Source organism: Hyperolius riggenbachi, chromosome 5 (assembly GCF_040937935.1).
Source record: "Hyperolius riggenbachi isolate aHypRig1 chromosome 5, aHypRig1.pri, whole genome shotgun sequence".
In the NCBI taxonomy this organism is placed as follows: Eukaryota; Metazoa; Chordata; class Amphibia; order Anura; family Hyperoliidae; genus Hyperolius; species Hyperolius riggenbachi.
In genome coordinates, this window is record NC_090650.1 from 381729693 (window position 1) to 381750587 (window position 20895).

A 20895-nucleotide genomic window follows, 5' to 3' on the forward strand; every position below is an offset into this window, starting at 1 on the left:
TTCGCCCAACACTAATTGTGAGCAGCCCTGATGCACAGCAGGCAGCTTGTCTCCTTCCTGGAGTATTTAAGGTCTGCCTCTTCCACCTGCTGGTTGCCAGAACATTGATCTCCTAGGTCTGAGCTCCTGGACATTCTAGTTCCTGATTCCCTGCTCTAGATTCTGTGTATGGCTTCCTGTTTATGAACCTGTTTTCTGTCTTGATCTTGTCTTTTGCTTAATCCCTGATTCCGTGTTCTCTGATTACCTGTTGCTGACTTTGCTCTCCTGCTGACTCTGAGATTCTGTCTGATCCCTGGTGTATGACAATTGTGTGTATATATACTGTACATATATTCTGTATTCTGTAGTTAGATAGTCAGGTGTACATTTATCACTACTTCTGAGTTATCATGCATCTTGCATGACATCGCATTTATGTTGATTTATTATTACTATTGCTTCCCTGAGTTATTGTATGTATTGCATGTTGCGCATGGGTTTGCACGATATTGCCTTTAAATTGGTTTATGAGCATTTTCCAATAAAACATCATTTTGCACCTCATTCTCTGTTTCCAGTGTCTGTATGCTGTAAACTGTGGTCAAACCTCGCCCTTTATCTCAGACTCGTTACAATTACTGAGGTAAGTATTTTTTTAACTTTTGTTCCCTCACAGTTTTTCTAAAGAAAAACAACAAATGGAAAATATTATTTTTATTTCAACTGTTTCACTTATAAAGAACAATATAAAATTCTGAAAAAACATGTTATTAAAATATTAATATGAAATTACACAATAAATACACAGCTTATCTGTACAGCCCGAAAGTAAGCAGCACATGATAATAAGGACAGCTAAGCATTACAGACTTAGGTTTGCTTCATACCGTAGGTATCATATCATTTGGGCAGTGATAATTCCAGGAACCTCTAGAAATGATGGCTTATGCAAGTAGCTAGAAACCATACTGGTGATTAGTCAAAGAGAATATTTGTTTTACAGCCTATCTCTAGACATTCTGTTTTTAATGTAGATACTCTTGAGGAAAGGTTAGAGTCTTTGGACAGGTTTTTACTGGCGTCTGGAAATTTGCATCACTTCCTTTTCAGGTTACAACCAGGGGTCTGCCAGGAGTCGTGCGCATGATTAAAACAGGAAGAATGGGAAACAACACCAAAGGTGACACAGGTACGGAGGTAATAAAATAAAAATTCTTATAAACTCTATACTGCTATTAGACTGTTCCTTATGGAGTGTTACCCAATTTACCAACTTGTACTGGTGTACCAGTAAAAATGGAAGCCAGTGCTACACTTTACTCATGGAACTTTGCATGTGTAGTACTGAACTTGGCCAAAGACGCCATGTGGTCAGTAGAAACAGCGGGAATAAACCTCTTGTGAGTGTCTCTTGAAGAACGTTACTGACTACTGTATACAGACCTTTGATGTCAGTTAAGAATCGGTTTAACATGAGTTTGCAGTCAGTTGCTGACCTTTTGAGTTTAGTTCAGTTTCCCATTCAGTTGTAGAGCTGAGTTATGGTTTGATGTCAAACTGAACGCAAACTGAAGTTTAAGGCTGGTGTACCTCAACCACTGGTTCCTTTACTTTGCATATTAAGATAGCTCATATCTGGATGGAGTGGTCACTTGTAGCATCTCACAACAGTTTAGTAGGTGATATTCCGATATTCTATTGCAGAAGATAAGAGTCAGAGGTTTAGCATATTTTAAGGCCCGGTTTTCTCCATTAGACATGTCAGACCTCTCCTTTGGCCCGTGTTCCTACTCCAGACTATTTAATGCACATCATATTTAATGTAAGGCACTTGGAATCATTTTAGGTACACATAAATTGGAACTTGAGATTGCACATTATGAATCAGTTCATTAAAATGTTCGATTCTCATAAAAACATAAAAAATCCCTCAAAGCAACTTTTTGTCCTATACTACCCGTTGTCTTGGCCATTCCAAGACTTAAGTTGGCCATAGACTTATAGATTGCCACCCGATGTGCAAACCGATCGATTCCTCTCTGATCCGTACCTGATTCCTAACATGCATGGAGCATTACTTTTCAATTGATCAATCTGATACGTTGCACTGTTCAATGCAGTGCAATGCAGTGGGCTGTTGATCCACTACCGCTTCTGCCCTAATTCATTCAATTAGAATGATCGAAACTGCCAGAAATGTAATGGGAAAATCGATGTTAGGCTAGGTCTAATCATGAGGATAACTTTGACTGCATTTGTTTGTATTCTTTATTTCAATAAATAAAATGTATGTTTTTTTTGTTATCTTTGGCTGAGTCTGGATCTGAATGACAAATCTGCTCTGATTCCTATCAGTATGTATAATACAAACAATACCTCTATCATACCATATACTACCACAGTTCTCATAGCCACACTTAGTTAGTTGGTTCACACATCAATCTGCACATTTCCAGTCCAGTCCTGTTTTGCATCAGTTTTTTATCAGGTTTACATGACCGGACTGGAAATGTACACCTATTATTTGTGAACCAAGCCATAGAAACACATTGAAAACTGATGCCAACTGTCAAAAGTAGGACATTCCCAACAGTCAAGATACCATATGATGGTTGTTGTGATCAGACTGTAGAAGGATGCAATTAAAGGGTCAGGGTGCCCATACATTACAGGACAGTAATGTTGTTCTAATTATCTATGAACTGGCGAAACCCCAAGCCACTCTTTCATGCTGAAATCTGTCATTGTGTGGGCGCACTGGGCAGGCAATAGTTCCTTCCCTGATCAGATTCAATCAGCAATAGACGTATCTCATGGTCAATCTGGTGGCAGATTTGGGTAGATGTAGGTAGGAGAGTTTGTAATGTTTTTAAGACTTCCCACATTAAACCTCAACGCCTACGTTCTAGGAACCGCCCATTTTTAAATAGGGACATTTTCGACCTCTTTACACCATACTAATGAGCAGGCAGAACTTCAATCTTCAGTGAAATACAGCAGAACAGGGAAGGCTGGCAGAGCCTACGAAAAGCGTATAGTGATCCTGAAACTAAAATCTCAAATACTTGATCATTAAAGTGATCCAAAAGGGCCCCTAAAGATTTTATAAAACATAGGTCCCTTATGGATGAATTTAGTAATCAGGTGTTTTGTTTATTGGTGCTACCCCAAAAAAATAATGAAAGAAAAATTAAGCATGGGGTGGATTTTTCCATAAATTGGAAAGCCCTTAGAAATATTTCAATAACACTAGTGAATCATCTAAAAGACCAAGGGCTACCTCTTAAGCCTGGTGCACACATACGATGTTGATTGACCAATTTTGCCACTTCCATATAGTATGAGAGCAGTATATTCAAAGTATTTAATATCTGTTGACCCTCTTACTACAAGGAAGTTGTAAAATTGTCCAATCAAAATCAGAGGTGCGCACTCATCTTTAGCATTATAGTGTGTGAAAGCGTGAAATATTTAAAAAAAAAATTAAGCAGCTACTCGGTAAAGAGAAACAAAAACATGGAACGAGCCAGCATGACAAATTAAGCAAGCAGGGCCAGCTTTGGTTTTGGCATATAAATATTCAACAGTCAATGCTATTCTAGTTCATGAAATAAACCGAAATGTTCATCATAGCTGTTGAAAACACAACTAATTTGTGTCGCAGTCCAATCTAATATAGATTGCTTAATGTCCCCAAAATAGCCAAGTGACGTCCATCAAGAGAACATAGTCTGTGAAAATTGGCGAGTCCAGGGAATTCATAGTACAGAAAGGTCGTGACAAGACTTGGATTTTAGCTTGAATGCCATGTTTTTGTTTTTCTTGGCAACAATTTTTCCCCAGAATCTTCTGGCTTTCTTTGGAATGCTCTCGCGCCTTTTCTGGAAAGCCAGCCTCCTCTCGTTCTTCTCTTTGCTGTCCCTTCTCAGCCGCACCTGCCTCACTATCCCCTCAAACAGCTCCTTCACGTTGTGTTGCACGGCTGCTGACGTCTCAATGAATTTGCAGTCAAACACTACGGCACAAGCTCTGCCCTCTGCAAAAAGAAAGCAAATACGTACTTTAGCTTTATGAAATAGAATGGTAATCAATGTGTTCAGTCAGAAATAACACAATTTCATATATGACTGTATTTTTGAGGCAGAAAGCACACAACAACCAAAGGCTAATCTAGTATGGCATGCGGTGAGGGACCACAGTTCTTAGAATATAGTTAGAGTATGGGTACTCATAAACTAAGGTCACTTGAGAGGTGACCAATCACAGGACAGGTGGCAAGAATAAACCTGCCCCCTCTCAGATCTGTGAGGATCCCAGATGAATAGCCCACTAGAAAAGGGGAGGGGGAAAAGAAAAGCCAACCTGACTACTCAAGGTGGGCATGATTATATATACGAGGTAAAAAGTGCAAAAAATAATAAAATATCTAAAAATAGTTTAAAAGGAAGGAAGAGGTGGACTTAATGTCCCATCAACACAAACCACAGTGAGTAATCTAAAAAGACATCCATTAACTCAAAAGATAACACATTTCGTAAGACGTTTTCTCAAGTCGGTCATGAGTACCATAGTATGTGGCAAAGTGAGTTGAGCACCTTCTACCTTGATCATAACGTAATGTCATAGTTCCCCCAGAATAATTATCAGGCAAGAAGTCTCTTCTCTATCTAGCCCAAGCTTAGGATCAGATGTGCTATACGACTGCATTCCAGGAGAGTCATGTAATCACAGTCTTCAGGAACCCCCCCCCCCCCTTCCCTCAGCATGATGGAATTTCATGAGTGGTACTTCAAGTCACATGGCCAGTAATAAAGCTATCAATGTGCCTCCACATAGACTGGTAGAAGAGCAAAAGGACTTCCTGTCAGGTCAGTTTTTAGACTAATGTAAGTCTGAAATTCTTCCATGATGTGTGAGGTAGCCAATCCCGAGGCTTTGTTCTTACATTATCAGTAAGGAAGTCTCGGGCAGGACAGGCAGCTTAAAGCTAACTTTCTGATCAAGGAAAATAAACTGATTTGCAACACCTGTGACCTCAAAATTATAAATGGGCTTCACGATGATGAAAAGCCATGCATTAGTTGAAGCCCTGCCCACAAAGCCTGCTGTTAACTCTAACTATAGTCGGTCTGCTTCAGATGCCATGTGACCAAATAGATATGAAGGATATTCAGCTGCAGCAGCCTGTTTTCACATACAAAAAGGAAACATTTGGAGGTATATTTAGATGTGTCCTGGAGATGGACTTTATTTATTTTGGCAAAACATGTTTGTAATATGTAGATGAATTTAAGGGTCAATTTAGATATGGGTGGATGCCAATGAGTCAGACATGTTTGTCTATTCTCCTAGGACTTGGCTTAGAGGAGCTCTGTTCAATGCAGCATCTCAAAGAAAACAAAAATATCACATTAGAGAGAAAGCATAAGGGCACAACTCCTCAACTTAGTAATGACTCTGGTGGGAGAAAAAACGGAATGGTCAGGATGTCCCGATAGTGGATTCCACAAAGCATGCAAAGGAGTCTGTATGGTTGGCAATACATTCCACCAGGGGAAGAGCCCACTCAGATGTAGTTGGATAAGGGAGAGAGGAAGCTCAGGGCTGTGTCCAGGGGTATAACTACTTATCATGGGGCCCCCTAGCAAAACTTTTATGGGGCCCCTTAATATTCACAACCCTTCCTTTGTCTCTTCTTGGTGAGCCTCAAAACCTGGGGGCTCATTTTACAAAGGCTCAAAATAAAACAAATGAGGCCATCAGGATCTTCAAACTAATAACATGTGTAGCCATGAAAACACCTAATCTGGATTATCAGAAAAGGGGAAGGTTAGTAGTTGGGTCTCCCAGAAACCACTGAGCCCCCCTGCAGCTGCAGAGGCTGCTCCGCCCAGTTACGCCCCTGGCTGTGTTGTGTGGCTAGGGGGCAGCTTCTTGATCTTGACCCCAGCTTCTAATACAAGGGCTGTGCCTCTAGGATAGCTTTTGTTGGGGCCACACTTGTTATAGAAGTTATGAGAGGTCAGGGTGGTCCCATTGATTTGCAGTTATGCCACTGCTTTCCATTTTTAAAGCGTTTTTCTCTTGTCACTTTGCTCCACGAATCAAAGTCTTTGGTTTTTTAAAGTCGTCACCGATATGAAACTGAAGTGTTGTCAGCCCAATGTACTGTTTAGGCTTTGCTTACATTGTACGAAATGAATTATGCAGCTATTTCTTTCACTCTGTTCAGTCATATCACCAGTTAAAGTACTAGTCTGTAACCTAGTAACAAATTTGATTTAAATCATGTCTTTTTAAACTTGATCAACTACCACTAAGTAGAAGAAGCTTCCTCTAGGGAAGCGGCTTGCCGTGGAACGTGTGAGGGAGTGGGTGGGGCTGTTGGAGTTTTTATCTTTGCATCCTTACAGGTGATTATCTTTTCATTTCTAAAGGCCTATACAGCTGTCGGATTTTTTTAAACGACGGGTCGTTTGGACGTCCCGTCGTTCTGTCGTCCGGACGTCAAATCGGGCGTGTGTACAGTCCGTCGTTCAGCTGATAAGACTGGTCAGGCGGATCGCTCAAGACCAGTCTTATCAGCTGAACGACGGACTGTACACACGCCCGATTTGACGTCCAGACGACTGAACAACGGGTCGTCCAAACGACCCGTCGTTTAAAAAAATCCAACGTGTGTATGGGCCTTTACTGTTACTCAATCTTTTTTTCTGGCCGGTGTCACTGACATACACATATCAGAGGCCTAGTGTTGTGGATTGCTGGCAGGATTATTTTCCTATAGGATGTGGATTGTGCAGTTTGGTTAGGCTTATTTCGGCTTAATTGTGTGAGTTACTTGTATACATATTCTTCAGATAGCACCTTGGATGAGTTGCATTGTGATTATATAAGGTTTACATTTTATGCTCTAATGGATTCCCACAGCTTTTTGTTTTTATTGTGACCTTTCAATAAAGATATGTTATATTTTGTTAGCAGCAGCATCTATGTGCATTTATGATTCAAATTGCTTTCTGACATGGATATCTTTTTCTTAGTGGTAGTCTATGATACCATTCATGGCAGCACTTATTATGTTGGTTTTTGGTTATTTATATGGATTATTTATTTTTAGTGTTAGTTTTTAAACTTGAACAGTCAAACCGAACCAACAACCGATGAGCCCATCATCTCAGTTTAGTTGGATAATAACATATTGCTGCCTTCGGTGTCTACATACCTGATATGGAAACCTCTCTGCGTCGGACCAGGTCACTTTTGTTGCCTACAAGTATGATAGGAATATCCTCATTCTGTCGTGCTCGCCGTAGCTGGATACGTAATTCAGAGGCCTTCTCGAAGCTTGCTCGGTCAGTGATGGAGTACACGATCAAATAAGCATCTCCCACTTGCATGCAATGATCATTGATCCAGTTGTCATGAGTCTGTCAAAAAATAAAGTACATTACTTTTTTGTTTTGTTGCCTTTGAGACACCCATTATTACTACACTGATAATGACAAGTGGAAGGTGGGGATAGCAAATCTCAATGATCAACACAGATGCTTGATAAATGGAACAGCTGTTAGAAGCTTTGATTTGGTGATTCAAACATCTGCCTATTGAGTGGGGTGAATTAGCATGTTAGGATTTTTTTTTAAGCTCACCACCTCTCATGACATAAAAAGGAGCTTGCAGGTTATGTACTGTAAAACTCTGGACTCAGGGTCTCTAGGGGAACTGCTGCTAAAGTCGAAGTTCACCCACTGAAGAGATGAAGGTTAATTAATTGTTGCAATCAGGTCAGGATTTACATCACAGGAGCCTATAGGCACAGATGTCCTGGCATCATAGACTGTGGCCACCATAAACCCTACAACCCCGCCAAACCGCACTGCAAGTGTTCTGGGTGGCGCAGCTGTCACTTTTCACCTACTTCTATTGTCCGTCATAGGTAGCTACAGGTGTCACGTAGTATTAGGTAGCCAGAGGTACCCTCAGTATTAAATTGCCCCTGTCTGAAGTAAGATCTCGTCAGTGGAATGCTGAGAGCTCGGCGGGTAACCTCACATTTACACTCCACTCAGGACTCTGCATAGGAAAGGAGGGATAGAGGCACTCGGGGAGGGGAGGGAGCCACCTTTACATCATCAGGCGCCTGTAGGAACTTGCCTACAGTGCCTTATGGTGAATCCAATGGTAAATTCCTTGCAAAGAAAAATGAGGGAACACAGGCAATTTCAAAGTAACATTGGTGCTATATGATGACATGTTTATCTCATCATTCCTCGCGTCATTTTAGGTACCCTTTAATTATTCGGCTGTAAGCTAATTGATAAATAGATATTACTTTAATTTGCTAGCATGGCTTCCACTGATTGAGCAGCAGAACATTTTCTGCTAATCCCCGGTAGGTCAGGTAGCTAGAGTATGCCCAAGGTTTGGGAAAAAATAGCAAATTACTATCTGAGACCTGATTGGTTTCTGTTCAGCCCCTCCTACTGCTTTATTACATATGCCAGTGTGTGCCAAATATTTCCTAAATGCTAGCAAAAGAAGGCAAGACCATAAAGCCCGTAAGATCAAAATACCTTATTTTCCCAAATGTCGAGAAGAATGAGTGTGGCGCTTTCTCCATCCACCATCAGCGTCCTCTCATAGGCATTCTCTTTAAGAAAAAACAAAAACAAACACATCAAATTTGACAGTTCCAAAACGATAATATGACAATTTTTGCAATTTAAAAATTATATGTATCTTGCATTACAGATTATATAAGTGTCATTTCTGACTCAATGAATAAGGGCCCTTTCACACGAGCAGTTTATAGGCAGTGAAAAGCCTGTCAAACTCTCACAACTGGTTGCTGCTGCCTGGTAACTGCTCGCTGCTGCCTGGTAACTGCTCACTGCTGCCTGATAACTGCTCACTGCTGCCTGATAACTGCTCACTGCTGCCTGATAACTGCTCACTGCTGCCTGATAACTGCTCACTGCTGCCTGATAACTGCTCACTGTTGCCTGGTAACTGCTTGCTGAGCACACAGTTCAACAGCCCATGAGAAAGGGCCCTAACAGATTTTATTTTCCATGCCTGCCTTTTTCACATGATAAATGGAAGCATGCTTGTGCGTTTATTTATTAATAGTGAATGTTTAAAATTCCTCAGTTCCATTCTGCTTACATAGTCCCAGCAGACAGGCCGTATTGTACAGAGGAATTCACATATGTCATTACTAGTCACCGGTACAGCAATCAGTCAGCAGGTTCCACTGCTGGGATGGAATTGTAAGATCAGTTCAGCTAAGACACAGCTGTCACTAATGGGGTCCTGGGCAACCCCAGCACTGCAGCCTGGAAAGTGCTCCACCCTCGCACTATACCCTAGTCCTAGTGGCCCAGCAATCGGGGGTATGTAGAGACTGAGACCACTCCAGGGCCCCTGGCCAGAGGGGAGAATCTCTAGGGCAGTCCTTCAGCCACTGTTTTATCTCTGTGTTGGTGCTATGCTGGCAATAATCACCACTTAATCACCACTATTAGGTACTCAGCTACAAAACTGCCTAGTCCAACCATAAAAAAAATTGTCCACAATAAGTTTGCCCTCGCGACATACAGTATATTAACCCAACTTTTACACTCACACTACCCTCACCCTTCATTCGAAGTTGCTTCAGTGGGCGCTACTGGTTCAGTCCCCCCCCCACTCTTCTCTATAGAGCAGAACAAGCTTTTCGGCTTGGGTCCAAGGACCATGTCTGTACACAGATCATCCTTACTAAACTGCCCCCCCCCCCCCCCCCATGTGATCAGGCACAATCTTTTTAGACAACATTTCTTAAAGGTGTCAATCACACTACTTTTTGTCTTGCTTGCAGTCACTAGACTTAAGAACAGCTCGCTGCTGATAGCTTAATTCTGATTGGCTGACATGGGTTTCAGCACATCCCAGATGTTATAACTTATTACTGATTGGCTGATGTGGGTTTCAGCACATCCCAGATGTCATAGCTTAATTGTTATTGGCTGACGTGGGTTACAGCACATCTTAGATGATAAAGCTTAGTTCTGATTGGCTGACGTGGGTTACGGCACATCCCAGCTGTTTACTCTATATGATCAAATAATCTCATATATCCACCAGTCCCTGTGAATACATGGTTAATACTCCTTTAACGTTTAAGAATCCTGTAATGTTCCTTGCGTTTTATTAAGATATCTATCTTATAACTGCAGAGGTCTGTTCAGGATTCCCTTAAGAGCAGTCCCTATTTTCCACAGCCCCCCAGCTAGAAAGCTCCCATGAGGCTTAAATAACTTTTTCCACATCTTCTAGACATGAATCCAACACATGGAATTAAACATCGTGATGAAGATTCGCAAAGCCTCCTACTGTGGACTGTGATAAACTCCAGATTTGTTTGGTAATGGAAAATACTTGCTCATAGCGCACAGCACTCTGTTAACCTCACACACGCCAAATGCAGGCTCGTGGACTCTTCAACTAGTGTGCCAGTCGGCAAAAGTCAGGCAGATCCATTATTCAAAGCTAGTATGTACAATCATTTAATTATAAGGGTCAATGGGGATATTGTTTTTACTATGCCTGTACGAAGGGCAAACATTGAAGAGTTTGTGTCATGGACTCCCTCAGAGGGGCTCACAGTGTAAAGCTGGGCATGCAGGGGTCGGTTACGGCCTAATATGCCAAGCCAATTGATCTCTCCTTAATCACAGATTGATTGCATCCTAATTGATTCCTACATCGCACTGCACACTCAGTCTTAATAGATTTCAGCTGCAAACTATCAAGCATCATTTAAATCGCAAGTTCTGTACCGCTTAACGTATTACAATGCTATGGGGCCATTGATCCCATCAATTTGTTTATTCCTTTAACTTAACGGTTTGTGATCTATCAAAAAATTTGTATAGTAAAAAAAGACAATTTGAGTAAACACAATATGTAGTTCTTAACATGCTCATTTAATTAATTGAAAGAAAAAGTTCATCATCACCTCTTATATCACCCATGTGAAAAATGAGTTGCCACTTACACAACTAATAAGCCAACATCGTTGACAGGTAAAATTAGACAAACACCAACTTGATTGCTGTCAGTCCTATTGAATCTAAGCATTAATAAAATAGATCCCTTTCAGCAATTTGAAATTGCCCAAAAGGTCCAGAAGATCTGAGAAAGAATTGTATTGAAACATATCAGCTGAGAAAGGATTACAAAGCAGTTTCTAAATCCTCAAAACTTGGGTCTAATGTGAGACCCATCATTTCTAATTGGAGACAGCTTACAATAGCGGCAAATCTGCCCCACGGTGTGCTATCAAAATTACTCTCAGGGCTGGTGCACACCAAAACCCGCTAGCAGATCCGCAAAATGCTAGCAGATTTTTAAACGCTTTTTTTTATTTTTATGAGGCGATTTGCTAGCGTTTTGCGGATTGCTGCTGCGGTTTTCAGTATAGTAGATTTCATATATTGTTACAGTAAAGCTGTTACTGAACAGCTTCTGTAACAAAAACGCCTGCAAAACCGCTCTGAAGTGCCGTTTTTCAGAGCGGTTTGCGTTTTTCCTATACTTAACATTGAGGCAGAAACGCATCCGAAATCCAAAAAATGCCTCACCCAGGCATTTTTCGTTTCTGCAAAACGCCTGCCGCTCTGGTGTGCACCACCCCATTGAGATACATTGACCAAGCAGATCCGCAGCCGCAAGCGGATCTGAAAACGCCCAAAAAGCCGCTCGGTGTGCACCAGCCCTAAGAGCTCATAGAAGACCCATTCAGTTACTCACAGAAGAACCTGGGATATCTAGAGTCAGTTTCACCTTTCAGGATTCCACCATTAGGCCTGGAACCCACTACAAAACGCTATCGCAATCGCGTTTTGTATGAGCGTGTATGAGTTGTAAGCGATTTCATGAACGTTTTCGGGAGAGATTTTAAAAAGTGTAATTAATTTGCCAGCGGTTGTGTAGCGATTAGCGATTGGCATTTTTAATTCTGATTGGTCCTTTCAATTAATTTTCATTTTGTTACAGTGTGCAGTAATGTAAAAACACTTGCAAAATCGCTCTGTGTAGGTTTTGACGAGCGATTATGCCAGCTTTTATATACTTTACATTGCAGAAACACTAATAATCGCTAACGCTCAAAAATGCTGCATGTCCTGAGTTTTGCGATTTAGTAATCGCAATCGCTCCAGTGGAATTTGGCCCATCCATTAACATTAGCTGAGCGTTTAGGGAAATCGCTAGCGGTTTGAATAGCTCCCTAAACGCTCAGAAAATCACTCTAGTGGGTTTCAGCCCTTAGACAGATTGGTCAAACATGGTCAAACACAGCTGAAAAAGATTCATCTAATATTTGAGAACACATTTCCTTCAAATTTTAAACTTTGCGGAAAACATGGGTCCTGTTATATCTGGGATAAAGTTAACAACTTACTACAATTAAAATATATTGCTCACAATCAGAAAAATATGATGATGATGTTTTCTTGTTAAAAAAAAAATATAATGGTGGAGGGATGTCTAGCTGTTTCAGGGCCTCACTGATTTTCCATACTTTAGAGAAGTAAGAATTTTATCTCTCGACCAGAAAGTATGGAGCGGAAGGAGAATATTTGATCATCAAGCAATATTCTGACTCTACAATGTAGTTGGGTTGTGCCAGTTTTCAATCACAAAAACGAATCTCCTGTTACCGGAAGTGATTGATTGTAGCTGTTGATGCTACAGGTGGCAAAGGCAAGTATTAAGGTTAGGAGGCAGTTACATTTTAGCCATATCAATGGGACATTTGTGAAAATTTTCTCTTCAGTAAATCCATTTGAGCATTAAAAACTGTGCATTGTATTTACTCAGATTATTTTTTTCGTTTAGTATATTCTACAATGTTTGGGGGAGACCAGAAACAATTCAGTGATATAAATCATAAAAAAAATAGAAAATTAAGAAGGGGGCAGATGATTCTTTACTCCACTGCTAGAATATATGGCCAGCAGGGGCGTAACAATAGACCCTGCAAGGGATGCCTCCGCAGGGGGGCCCAGAACCCACAGGGGGCCCGTGGGGGGAAAAGTTTGAGAGACTGACAGCTAAGGGCATGGAGTGAAAAAACGTATTCTGCTCTCGCACCATTTTTATATTGACTTCATGTGTCCACCACACAGATAAGGACTCATACACACTTTGGAATTTGTACACTGTCCCTGCTCCCTAGGGTTCGTAAAAAACATCTGTCTTACACTGCAGCTAAGTTCTGATGTCTCTATGTACAACCTAAAAAATAAAAGAGTCACATTTTGAAAAAAAGTTGTAGACTTTCCCTTTTCAGCAATTACTTCAAAAGGATTCCTAGATTCTTATCACGCACAAGGCTAATGACCTTATGGCCTCTAATTACTTTTACAACACAATGGAGTGGAGATTGATGTCTGTTGCTGCTTCATTGAGAGCTTGTTGTCTCAATGAATTGCAAGATCCCGTAATAACAGTATCAATCAGTGACATTCTGAATGTTTTGCCAAAGTTACAGTGAATGAATACTATATCTTATGTTCAGCATGTCATTGTTGTTCCTCCATATAGCATGTGCTCTCATGTAATAAAATAATACTGCTGTGTGTGTATGTATGTACTGGGAGCAGAGCTGCAATGAGGGACTTGTCAGCTGCAAGGGGCTGGAGGAAGCCCCGTGTAAGTAGATCTGGGGGTAGCATAGATTGCCTGACGTTTCCTTTAAGTCTAGGTGTTTTTATCTGCATGGGGAAAACACACTGGTCCTCAGTTTTCCTGCGCAGAAAGCGAGGGGGTGGGGGGCCCCATCCAAAGTTTTGCAGGGGGGCCCAGTGATGTCTAGCTACGCCCCTGATGGCCAGGCACACACACAGTTTCATTAATGACTGATCTCCGCTGAACGTATTCCTGATTAGGGAATACTGATCAATGAACTAGAAATTACAAGATGGAGATCAAGCAGAATTCTAGCAAAAACTGACATCACAATAAACTGCCACTCTGCAATTGTTGGGTACTGCCTGACTCAGTACGAACTGCAACTTTGTCACAGACCCTGCCAGTGACTAGCCAACCAGCCCTTAGTGTTACCTTATTTCCACATATAAATATGTTTACAAGTTCAGCATAAAAATATCTGCATGAGAACATTATGGTAATATTAAATAGCCCGTATAGCACTGATATTATAATGAGAATGAAGTTACAGTGAATGTGACCCTTGCTTAATAAACTTACCTCCCAGCAATTCACTGTCCAGAGAATCAGGCACTCCGGCGAATATACTGGCCAACGTAGACTTGCCAACACCTTGCTCCCCAATGATTGCCACGCGGTAGTAGGTAGTCCCAGATTCCGAGGAGATGACAGAATCTGAAGAATCTGATGACCAGCTCCGCCTGTAGTACTCCTCCGGCCTCTCTGTGTGATGGATGGTGTGGTTGCGATTAAGGTGCACATTGGAGTTCTTCTGCGAATGAATGTTCCTCCCGTCAGCAGGGATGCTCCAGCGTTGCTGGTTTTGTACAGCAGTGCTGCTGCGCCGCATGGTCACATTATTGAGAGTCATTGTGGCTTCCCTACAATAAAAAAGGAGGCAAACAATCAAAAACTCAACTCCAGCCATCAGTTCAAGTTAGTTTATTCACCCTCTACATATCAGGTGTCTGGGTCAATGGAGCCTTGTTGTGAAAGGCACATACAAACATGACTTTGTGCAAGTTAAGCCTAGTAAACACCTTTAATTTTGATTGGCCAACAGATTTGGATACTAAGAGCATACCACATGGAGGTGGTTAAATTGGTCAGTGAGTGGCCAGTCAAAGTTAAATATGTACACTGGACTTCATTCTTCAGATGCTAACAACCATTGTGCTATAAAACTTGCTACTGCCTAGGCAACATCAAATACATGGCAGCGTTGAGTGTGGGTCAGTGTAGGATCCTGAGATTTATGTTATTACAGTAGACCTGTCACCAGCAGGACTTTACAACTATCTGAATCTCCACTCTATCTCTGCCCTTGCATTTAGTTATACCCAGTTGTGATGTTTGTTTCTCTTGTTGTTCTGCCATATTGTAATTGTAGGCTTCTGCCCCGTGTTTAAGGCCTCAATCATGCTATCTAACTTGATGCCTTGATGTTTTTTGGTAGAAAAAAAAAATCTTTCTGTTCTTCTTTGCTGTCTTTTATTTAAACTCTCAGTTTAGAATGTCTTCAGCTTTTTTCTCCTGTATCCCTTTGATATGTGACATTTTTGGCTGTGTCCTATCGTTAATGAGCTGAGGCATGAGATGAGATGCTTTCTCTACCAGACATGGAGTCCCACACCCTGAACTGATGACAGGCAAAGACAAATAAAAGGCTTCTTCAGGAGGTAAGATATTGCGGCAGGCTGTACATACAGGGAGGGCAGACTGATTCCATTCATGATTGCTCATACTCTTCAATCAAATTGAAGGTTGTGGAACAGCAATGTTGCACCACCATGTGATCAAGACTTTTCAGCATTCCAGAACAAGGAATATGACATCCAAAGCTCAGGCACACTATAAAATGAACCTGTGTCCAACAGTCCATGGAGATAGACTCTTGCCTGAGCTGTACATTGTGTCTCCTCCTTCCTCCCTCACGGAGCTCATCTAATTGGCCAACAGTCACAGGATCGGTGCCAGCCAAACATGTCACTAATATCACATGACTAGAAATGGTGACTGATGGCCAAAAGGAGCAGCTTAGTGAGGGAATAAGAGACGGGCATAATTTACAACTCAGGCCTGAGTCTCACTCCATAAACAGTGGAAAACAAGTTCATTTTAGTCTGTATCTGAACGACATAAAAAAAAAATCAGACAACTACAGAGAGGGAAGGCTCTGGATCCATCAGAGCTTTCCCTGTCCTCTCTCACTGGAACTATTCCAGCTTTGTCCCCCATTCAAATGTGCTGCCTCTGGGAGCCCTTTAAAGCACTTGTGTCCCCAAGTGCTTCCAAACACGGGCGGCCCCATACTTTGTGTGTGCAAGCGCGCACATGCACAATACGGAGCTGCCCATCTTTGGAAGCACTTGGAGACACAAGGGTTTCCAAAGGTGTTTTTGACCTGGAATAGGAGTGAGAGGTGACAGCATTGGAACGAGATAACCGAGAAAGGAGAGGGAAGGATCTATAAGACCCAGAGCCTTCCTTCTCTAAAGGTGAGTATCTGATTTTTATTTTTTAATTTGGCTTCAGTGTTAGTTTAAACAATAGTCAGGGATGCAGATTTTTTTTTTGTAAGAAATAGAGTTTGTTGCATTATGCAAAGAAGAATTAAAAAAAACATCTGAAGGGAATTCTATGTGAATCATTTTTAGACATTACTCTTTTGTAACAACTTGTGTTGTTCTCTTGCTGCTCTACAAATAGCACACCATAGAAGCCATAGTGTTTGAGAGCACGAGCATCCTACGTCCTAAAGAGTTTTGAAGGTCATAACTGAAGCTTTGCCTACATGTAATAAAAATGTCCTAACTGCAGATCATTGCATCATGCAGATTTTTACAATCGAAAATGCTATTTTCGATTTGCGAGAAAATATTTGTGAAAATACAAACTAATATGGTCAAAGGAAACAAACTTTTCTTCCCGATGTGAAAATGATCAAAAAAACGGTAATTTTTTGTGAGAAACATTACAAGCCTATTACAAAATTTTTGATGGCCTTTTCGCTTCATAATCAAATTTTACATTATTTTTGTGAAAATTAATGTGAAAAGAATATCAGCATTTTCACTCATCACTGTTGCAGATGCTGCACAAGACTACACTGAAGACAACAGCTAATTTCAGTAACTCTTGCTGTCGTCATTTACAGTACGTCTCAGGTGAGGGTAAAAAAAAAAACTAATCTCTCCAAGTAGACCTTGTGTTTTTAATAAATGCATTTCTGTTCTTTTGGAAACAACATGGTGGTCAAGTAATAAGCAATTTGCCTTGTAACATTAGTGCTCCAGGTTTAAATCCCTGCCAGATTCTGCATGGGGGTTTCATGTTCCAATATGTACTGGTAGGATTTTTGCCTCTCTTCAAATTGGTCCTACACTAATTTGAAACTGAAATGCCACAAAATATTTTCCATTCATTCCGACCATTTTTTTAAATGCAGGGAAAAAGTCAAAATGTGTCATGACTTTGTGATAAATATGTAATGCATTTGGAAAAAAAAAGGAGGTCTCCAAACGGAATCACCAGTTAGTAAATTCAGGAACTTCATGATCAGAACTGTGACATGGTTGATGACCAATCAGAGATTTATAAATAAAGTGAACGCTATTAACCAGGGGAACATCTCGAGATGACATCACATTTTCAGTGAGGAATAGGTGTCCAGTGCAAAATTCAGCTTTTTATGAACAAAAAAAACAAAGTACGGTAAATTAAGAGAAACTACAGATACACTGATTGGTGGAGAGAAATGAAAGGCTTGATCTATTCAGATTTTGCGGAGTTGGAGAACACTGAGGACATTAGAGAGCTTAAGTAAAAATGCAAACCTGACCTGGATTTAATAAAAAAAAGTCTGCTATTGGATGAGAAAAGTTTGCAACCTTCACCCGGGTCATATGGGTTCATAGTGCGGCATGCTGAAAGGTTAGTAAATTATTATTTGCACACATTTGCAGCAAGGACTGTATAAACTGAATACAAGCCAACTGTACAGGATCACGTATAATTTCCCATCATCACCAGTGCAAAGAACTGTAGTTAATTCCATGGCCCTTTTCTTTAGATTTCCATGCCATTTATTATTATATAATAGCAGGAATACTCTTTATAGAGACAGACAAGCAGAGAGACCTATATTTGCAGTTTGCCCAGATAAAGCACTGAATAGTATACATACCCAGGTCTCCACAAAAAAAAGTTTTATTAGGCAAGAATCTATCAATCCACAATGCCTATGAGCGACCTATACCTGCAGTCGCCACAGTGCCCACTAGGGATGCAAGTGAGAAAAGCTCATAAATTCTCAATGCCGTTACATCAACAAATCTCTGCAGCCAGGCAGGTTAACCCTGATTGTCTAAATAAGCCTCGGAGCAGCATCTGGGGAGTGTAGCTATTGGATGGGGAATGGTCTGTCCATTTTCTGATTCTTCTTCCATGTTTAGTAAGGTTACTCGGCAGCTTCAGCACCAAAATGACAAATGGTAATCTGAGCTGCAATAACCTGTGGCATGCTGAGCTACCAAGGGGTGATTATGTGTCCACTCCAGATGTACATCAGCAGCCAGAGCAATGCAAATGAAGCTCAACACATGGAGAATAGGATCTATGTCAGCTATGCAGTTGTGGAACTACATATCCCAGCAACCCCCACATTGCCTCTACACTGTTAAGAGACTTTACCCTGACAACCTATATCACTTGAAAGCAAGCTAGAAGCAGTGACTAAGTAATTCATGCACATTGAAGACTGACAAGACTGACTCCATGAGCCTACCTTCTAATATATTAGGGGGGAGCATACAGTACAGGCTAATACAACAATGCAAACAATCAGCTGCAGTTACCGCTAGCAACCTTGTTATATCCACAGTAAAGTACTAGAAATTACTCAAACACTTACAAATAAATAGAACGGTGTATAGATACGTTTAATGACTTTATAATTTAATATTTTAATTTTGTGCACATGGTCAAAAGGAAGTCAATTATAAAATTTAAAGCAAAAAACTAAACAAACAAAAAACATACAAACAAGTATTGTCAATAATAAAAAAAAGTTTTTACCCTAGATTACTGAGGACAATACATTAATAAAAATGGAATAAAATAAAAATGAATTTTAAATAGTTAAGGGAAGGATTCTGCACATGATTGGGATGATTTCATTTTATAATGTAATTGAAATATTGATTATTATTATAAGCTTTGGAACTCTGGGATACCAGTGCTAACAGCAGTGCATGGTTACTAAAGACAGCTCATTCGATTTTGGGTTTTATGGCTGGTACACACCATGCAATTTCCAGTCCAATCTTATTTCCGATTGTTTTACTGATCGATTTTCCAATCATTTCCATACAAAATCATTCGGTAATCAGACCTGTCGGAAATGATCATATCTGGCAGGAAATTGCATGTTGTGGATCAGGCATTAGAGACTTGAAGCACAACAAAAAAAAAGGTAATAAAGAGATAAAAAGCTCGTCCGCTGGTTTTGTTGGTTATTCCAGTGCTGTGCCCAGTTATAGCAATAAATGACTGCATCCAGCATCACACTTACCAGTAAAGTTTGCGCTGTGTGGTGTCAGTGAGCAGCACTTTCTCCAGGCAGTGTGGACTCACAGGCAGAAGTGTGGATTAATCCTCTCTTGCTCTTTGTCTTCCTCTAAGACTTTCTCAGCATTTCTGGTTTATATTAAGCACAACTGTTCAGAGACTGGGCTTTTCCGTGATGTCATGTGCAGCAGTCCAGCCCACCAGCCTGAGCGAGAGAGAAAGTGGCAGCAAAGGTGGGCTGTCACAGCCTGACACTATTACTTATCCGCTATCTGGGCTGTTTATATTCCTGACTTCGCATTTCAAGCTTTTTTTTTCCAGTAAACTCATCCAACACAATTATTTTTCTAAAGTGCTAATAAAAAGATTGGGAAATGTGTGTGTGTTTAGCAATACTCTCATGTGTATTACAAATACATTCTATCTCAATCACAGGCAAGGGAGGGAACTCCTCTGTCATTAAAACACCCAATAAATTGGATTATTTGAGGGGCCAACGAGCCTCACTTAGAGGAGATGGATTTGTAATGGCAAAAATAAAAAAGTAAAGTGGAGGGGAATTTATCAGTCATACTAAAATATTAAAGTGGACCTGAACTCAGAACTTCCTCTCTGCTCTAAAAGATAAGCAACGGCATAATGACCTATAAAGAAAAACATTTCTTTGTGACAGCTGATACAAATCCTGCAATACATCTGCAGTGTGTCTACTTCCTGCTTTCATGGAAGCAGAAATAGGGTTAACATCCTGTGTTTACAAATTAGCTGCTCTGCCGAGGCAGCCAGCTGACGCAGCTGAGAGATCAAATTACAACTTGTGATTAATCTCAGATGAGGGGGAATTACACAGGCTAAACTCTCTAAATACATACAGGGTGCATTCCTCTAGGTTTTCCTTCTGTCCTGAGCAAGAGTCCAGGTCCACTTTAACCATTTCTGCCGCCCGGACGTGAAGCTCACGTCCGGCGGCTGCTCTGCTGCGGTGCCGCGCTTCGGCGCGCGATCGCGGGCACGCCCCGGTGCTGTCCCCCGGTAGCCCTGGGATCACCAATCCGTGTCCCCAGCAGAAAAACCCAAGCGCTCTTACAAGAGGATTTCTGCACGTAAAATTTTCCGTGTCCCCCTTGTGCTTCCGGTTAGCGAGAAGCACAAGGAGGAGAAAAAAACTCAAGGTGGCCATCTTGTGGCCAAATAGTAAAACTACATCTACATATTTTTTAGATTACAATTTACACATATAATAACATTTAAAAATTAACTGTTTATTTCCCACACCAAAATATTACCCGAATAAAAATTTTAATGGAAAAAAAAAAGTTACAATTAGAAAAAAAAAAAAAAAAGACATAAATAGTTACCTAAGGGTCTGAACTTTTTAAATATGCATTTGAAGGGGTATACTACGAACATTTTTTAAATTAAAAGCTTGTAAATAGTGATGGATGCAAAACTGAAAAAATGCACCTTTATTTCCAAATAAAATATTGGCGCCATACATTGTGATAGGGACAAAATGTAAATGGTGTCATAACTGAGACAAACGGGCAAATAAAATACATAGGTTTTAATTATGGTAGCGTGGATTATTTTAAAGCTATAATGGACGAAATCTGAGAAATAATTATT

General features: G+C 40.7%; 1 protein-coding gene across 1 annotated transcript; it reads right to left on the reverse strand.

Annotated features, from left to right (window-relative positions):
* Positions 1–681: 681 nt before the first annotated feature.
* Positions 682–19404, reverse strand: GEM (GTP binding protein overexpressed in skeletal muscle). The gene is made up of 5 exons (XM_068237662.1): positions 19274–19404; positions 14242–14582; positions 8559–8635; positions 7208–7412; positions 682–4018 (listed from the first exon to the last, which is right to left on the reverse strand). The coding sequence occupies exons 2-5, from the start codon at positions 14570–14572 to the stop codon at positions 3741–3743; spliced, it is 891 nt and encodes a 296-aa protein (XP_068093763.1). The 5' UTR covers positions 14573–14582; positions 19274–19404; the 3' UTR covers positions 682–3740.
* Positions 19405–20895: the final 1491 nt, after the last annotated feature.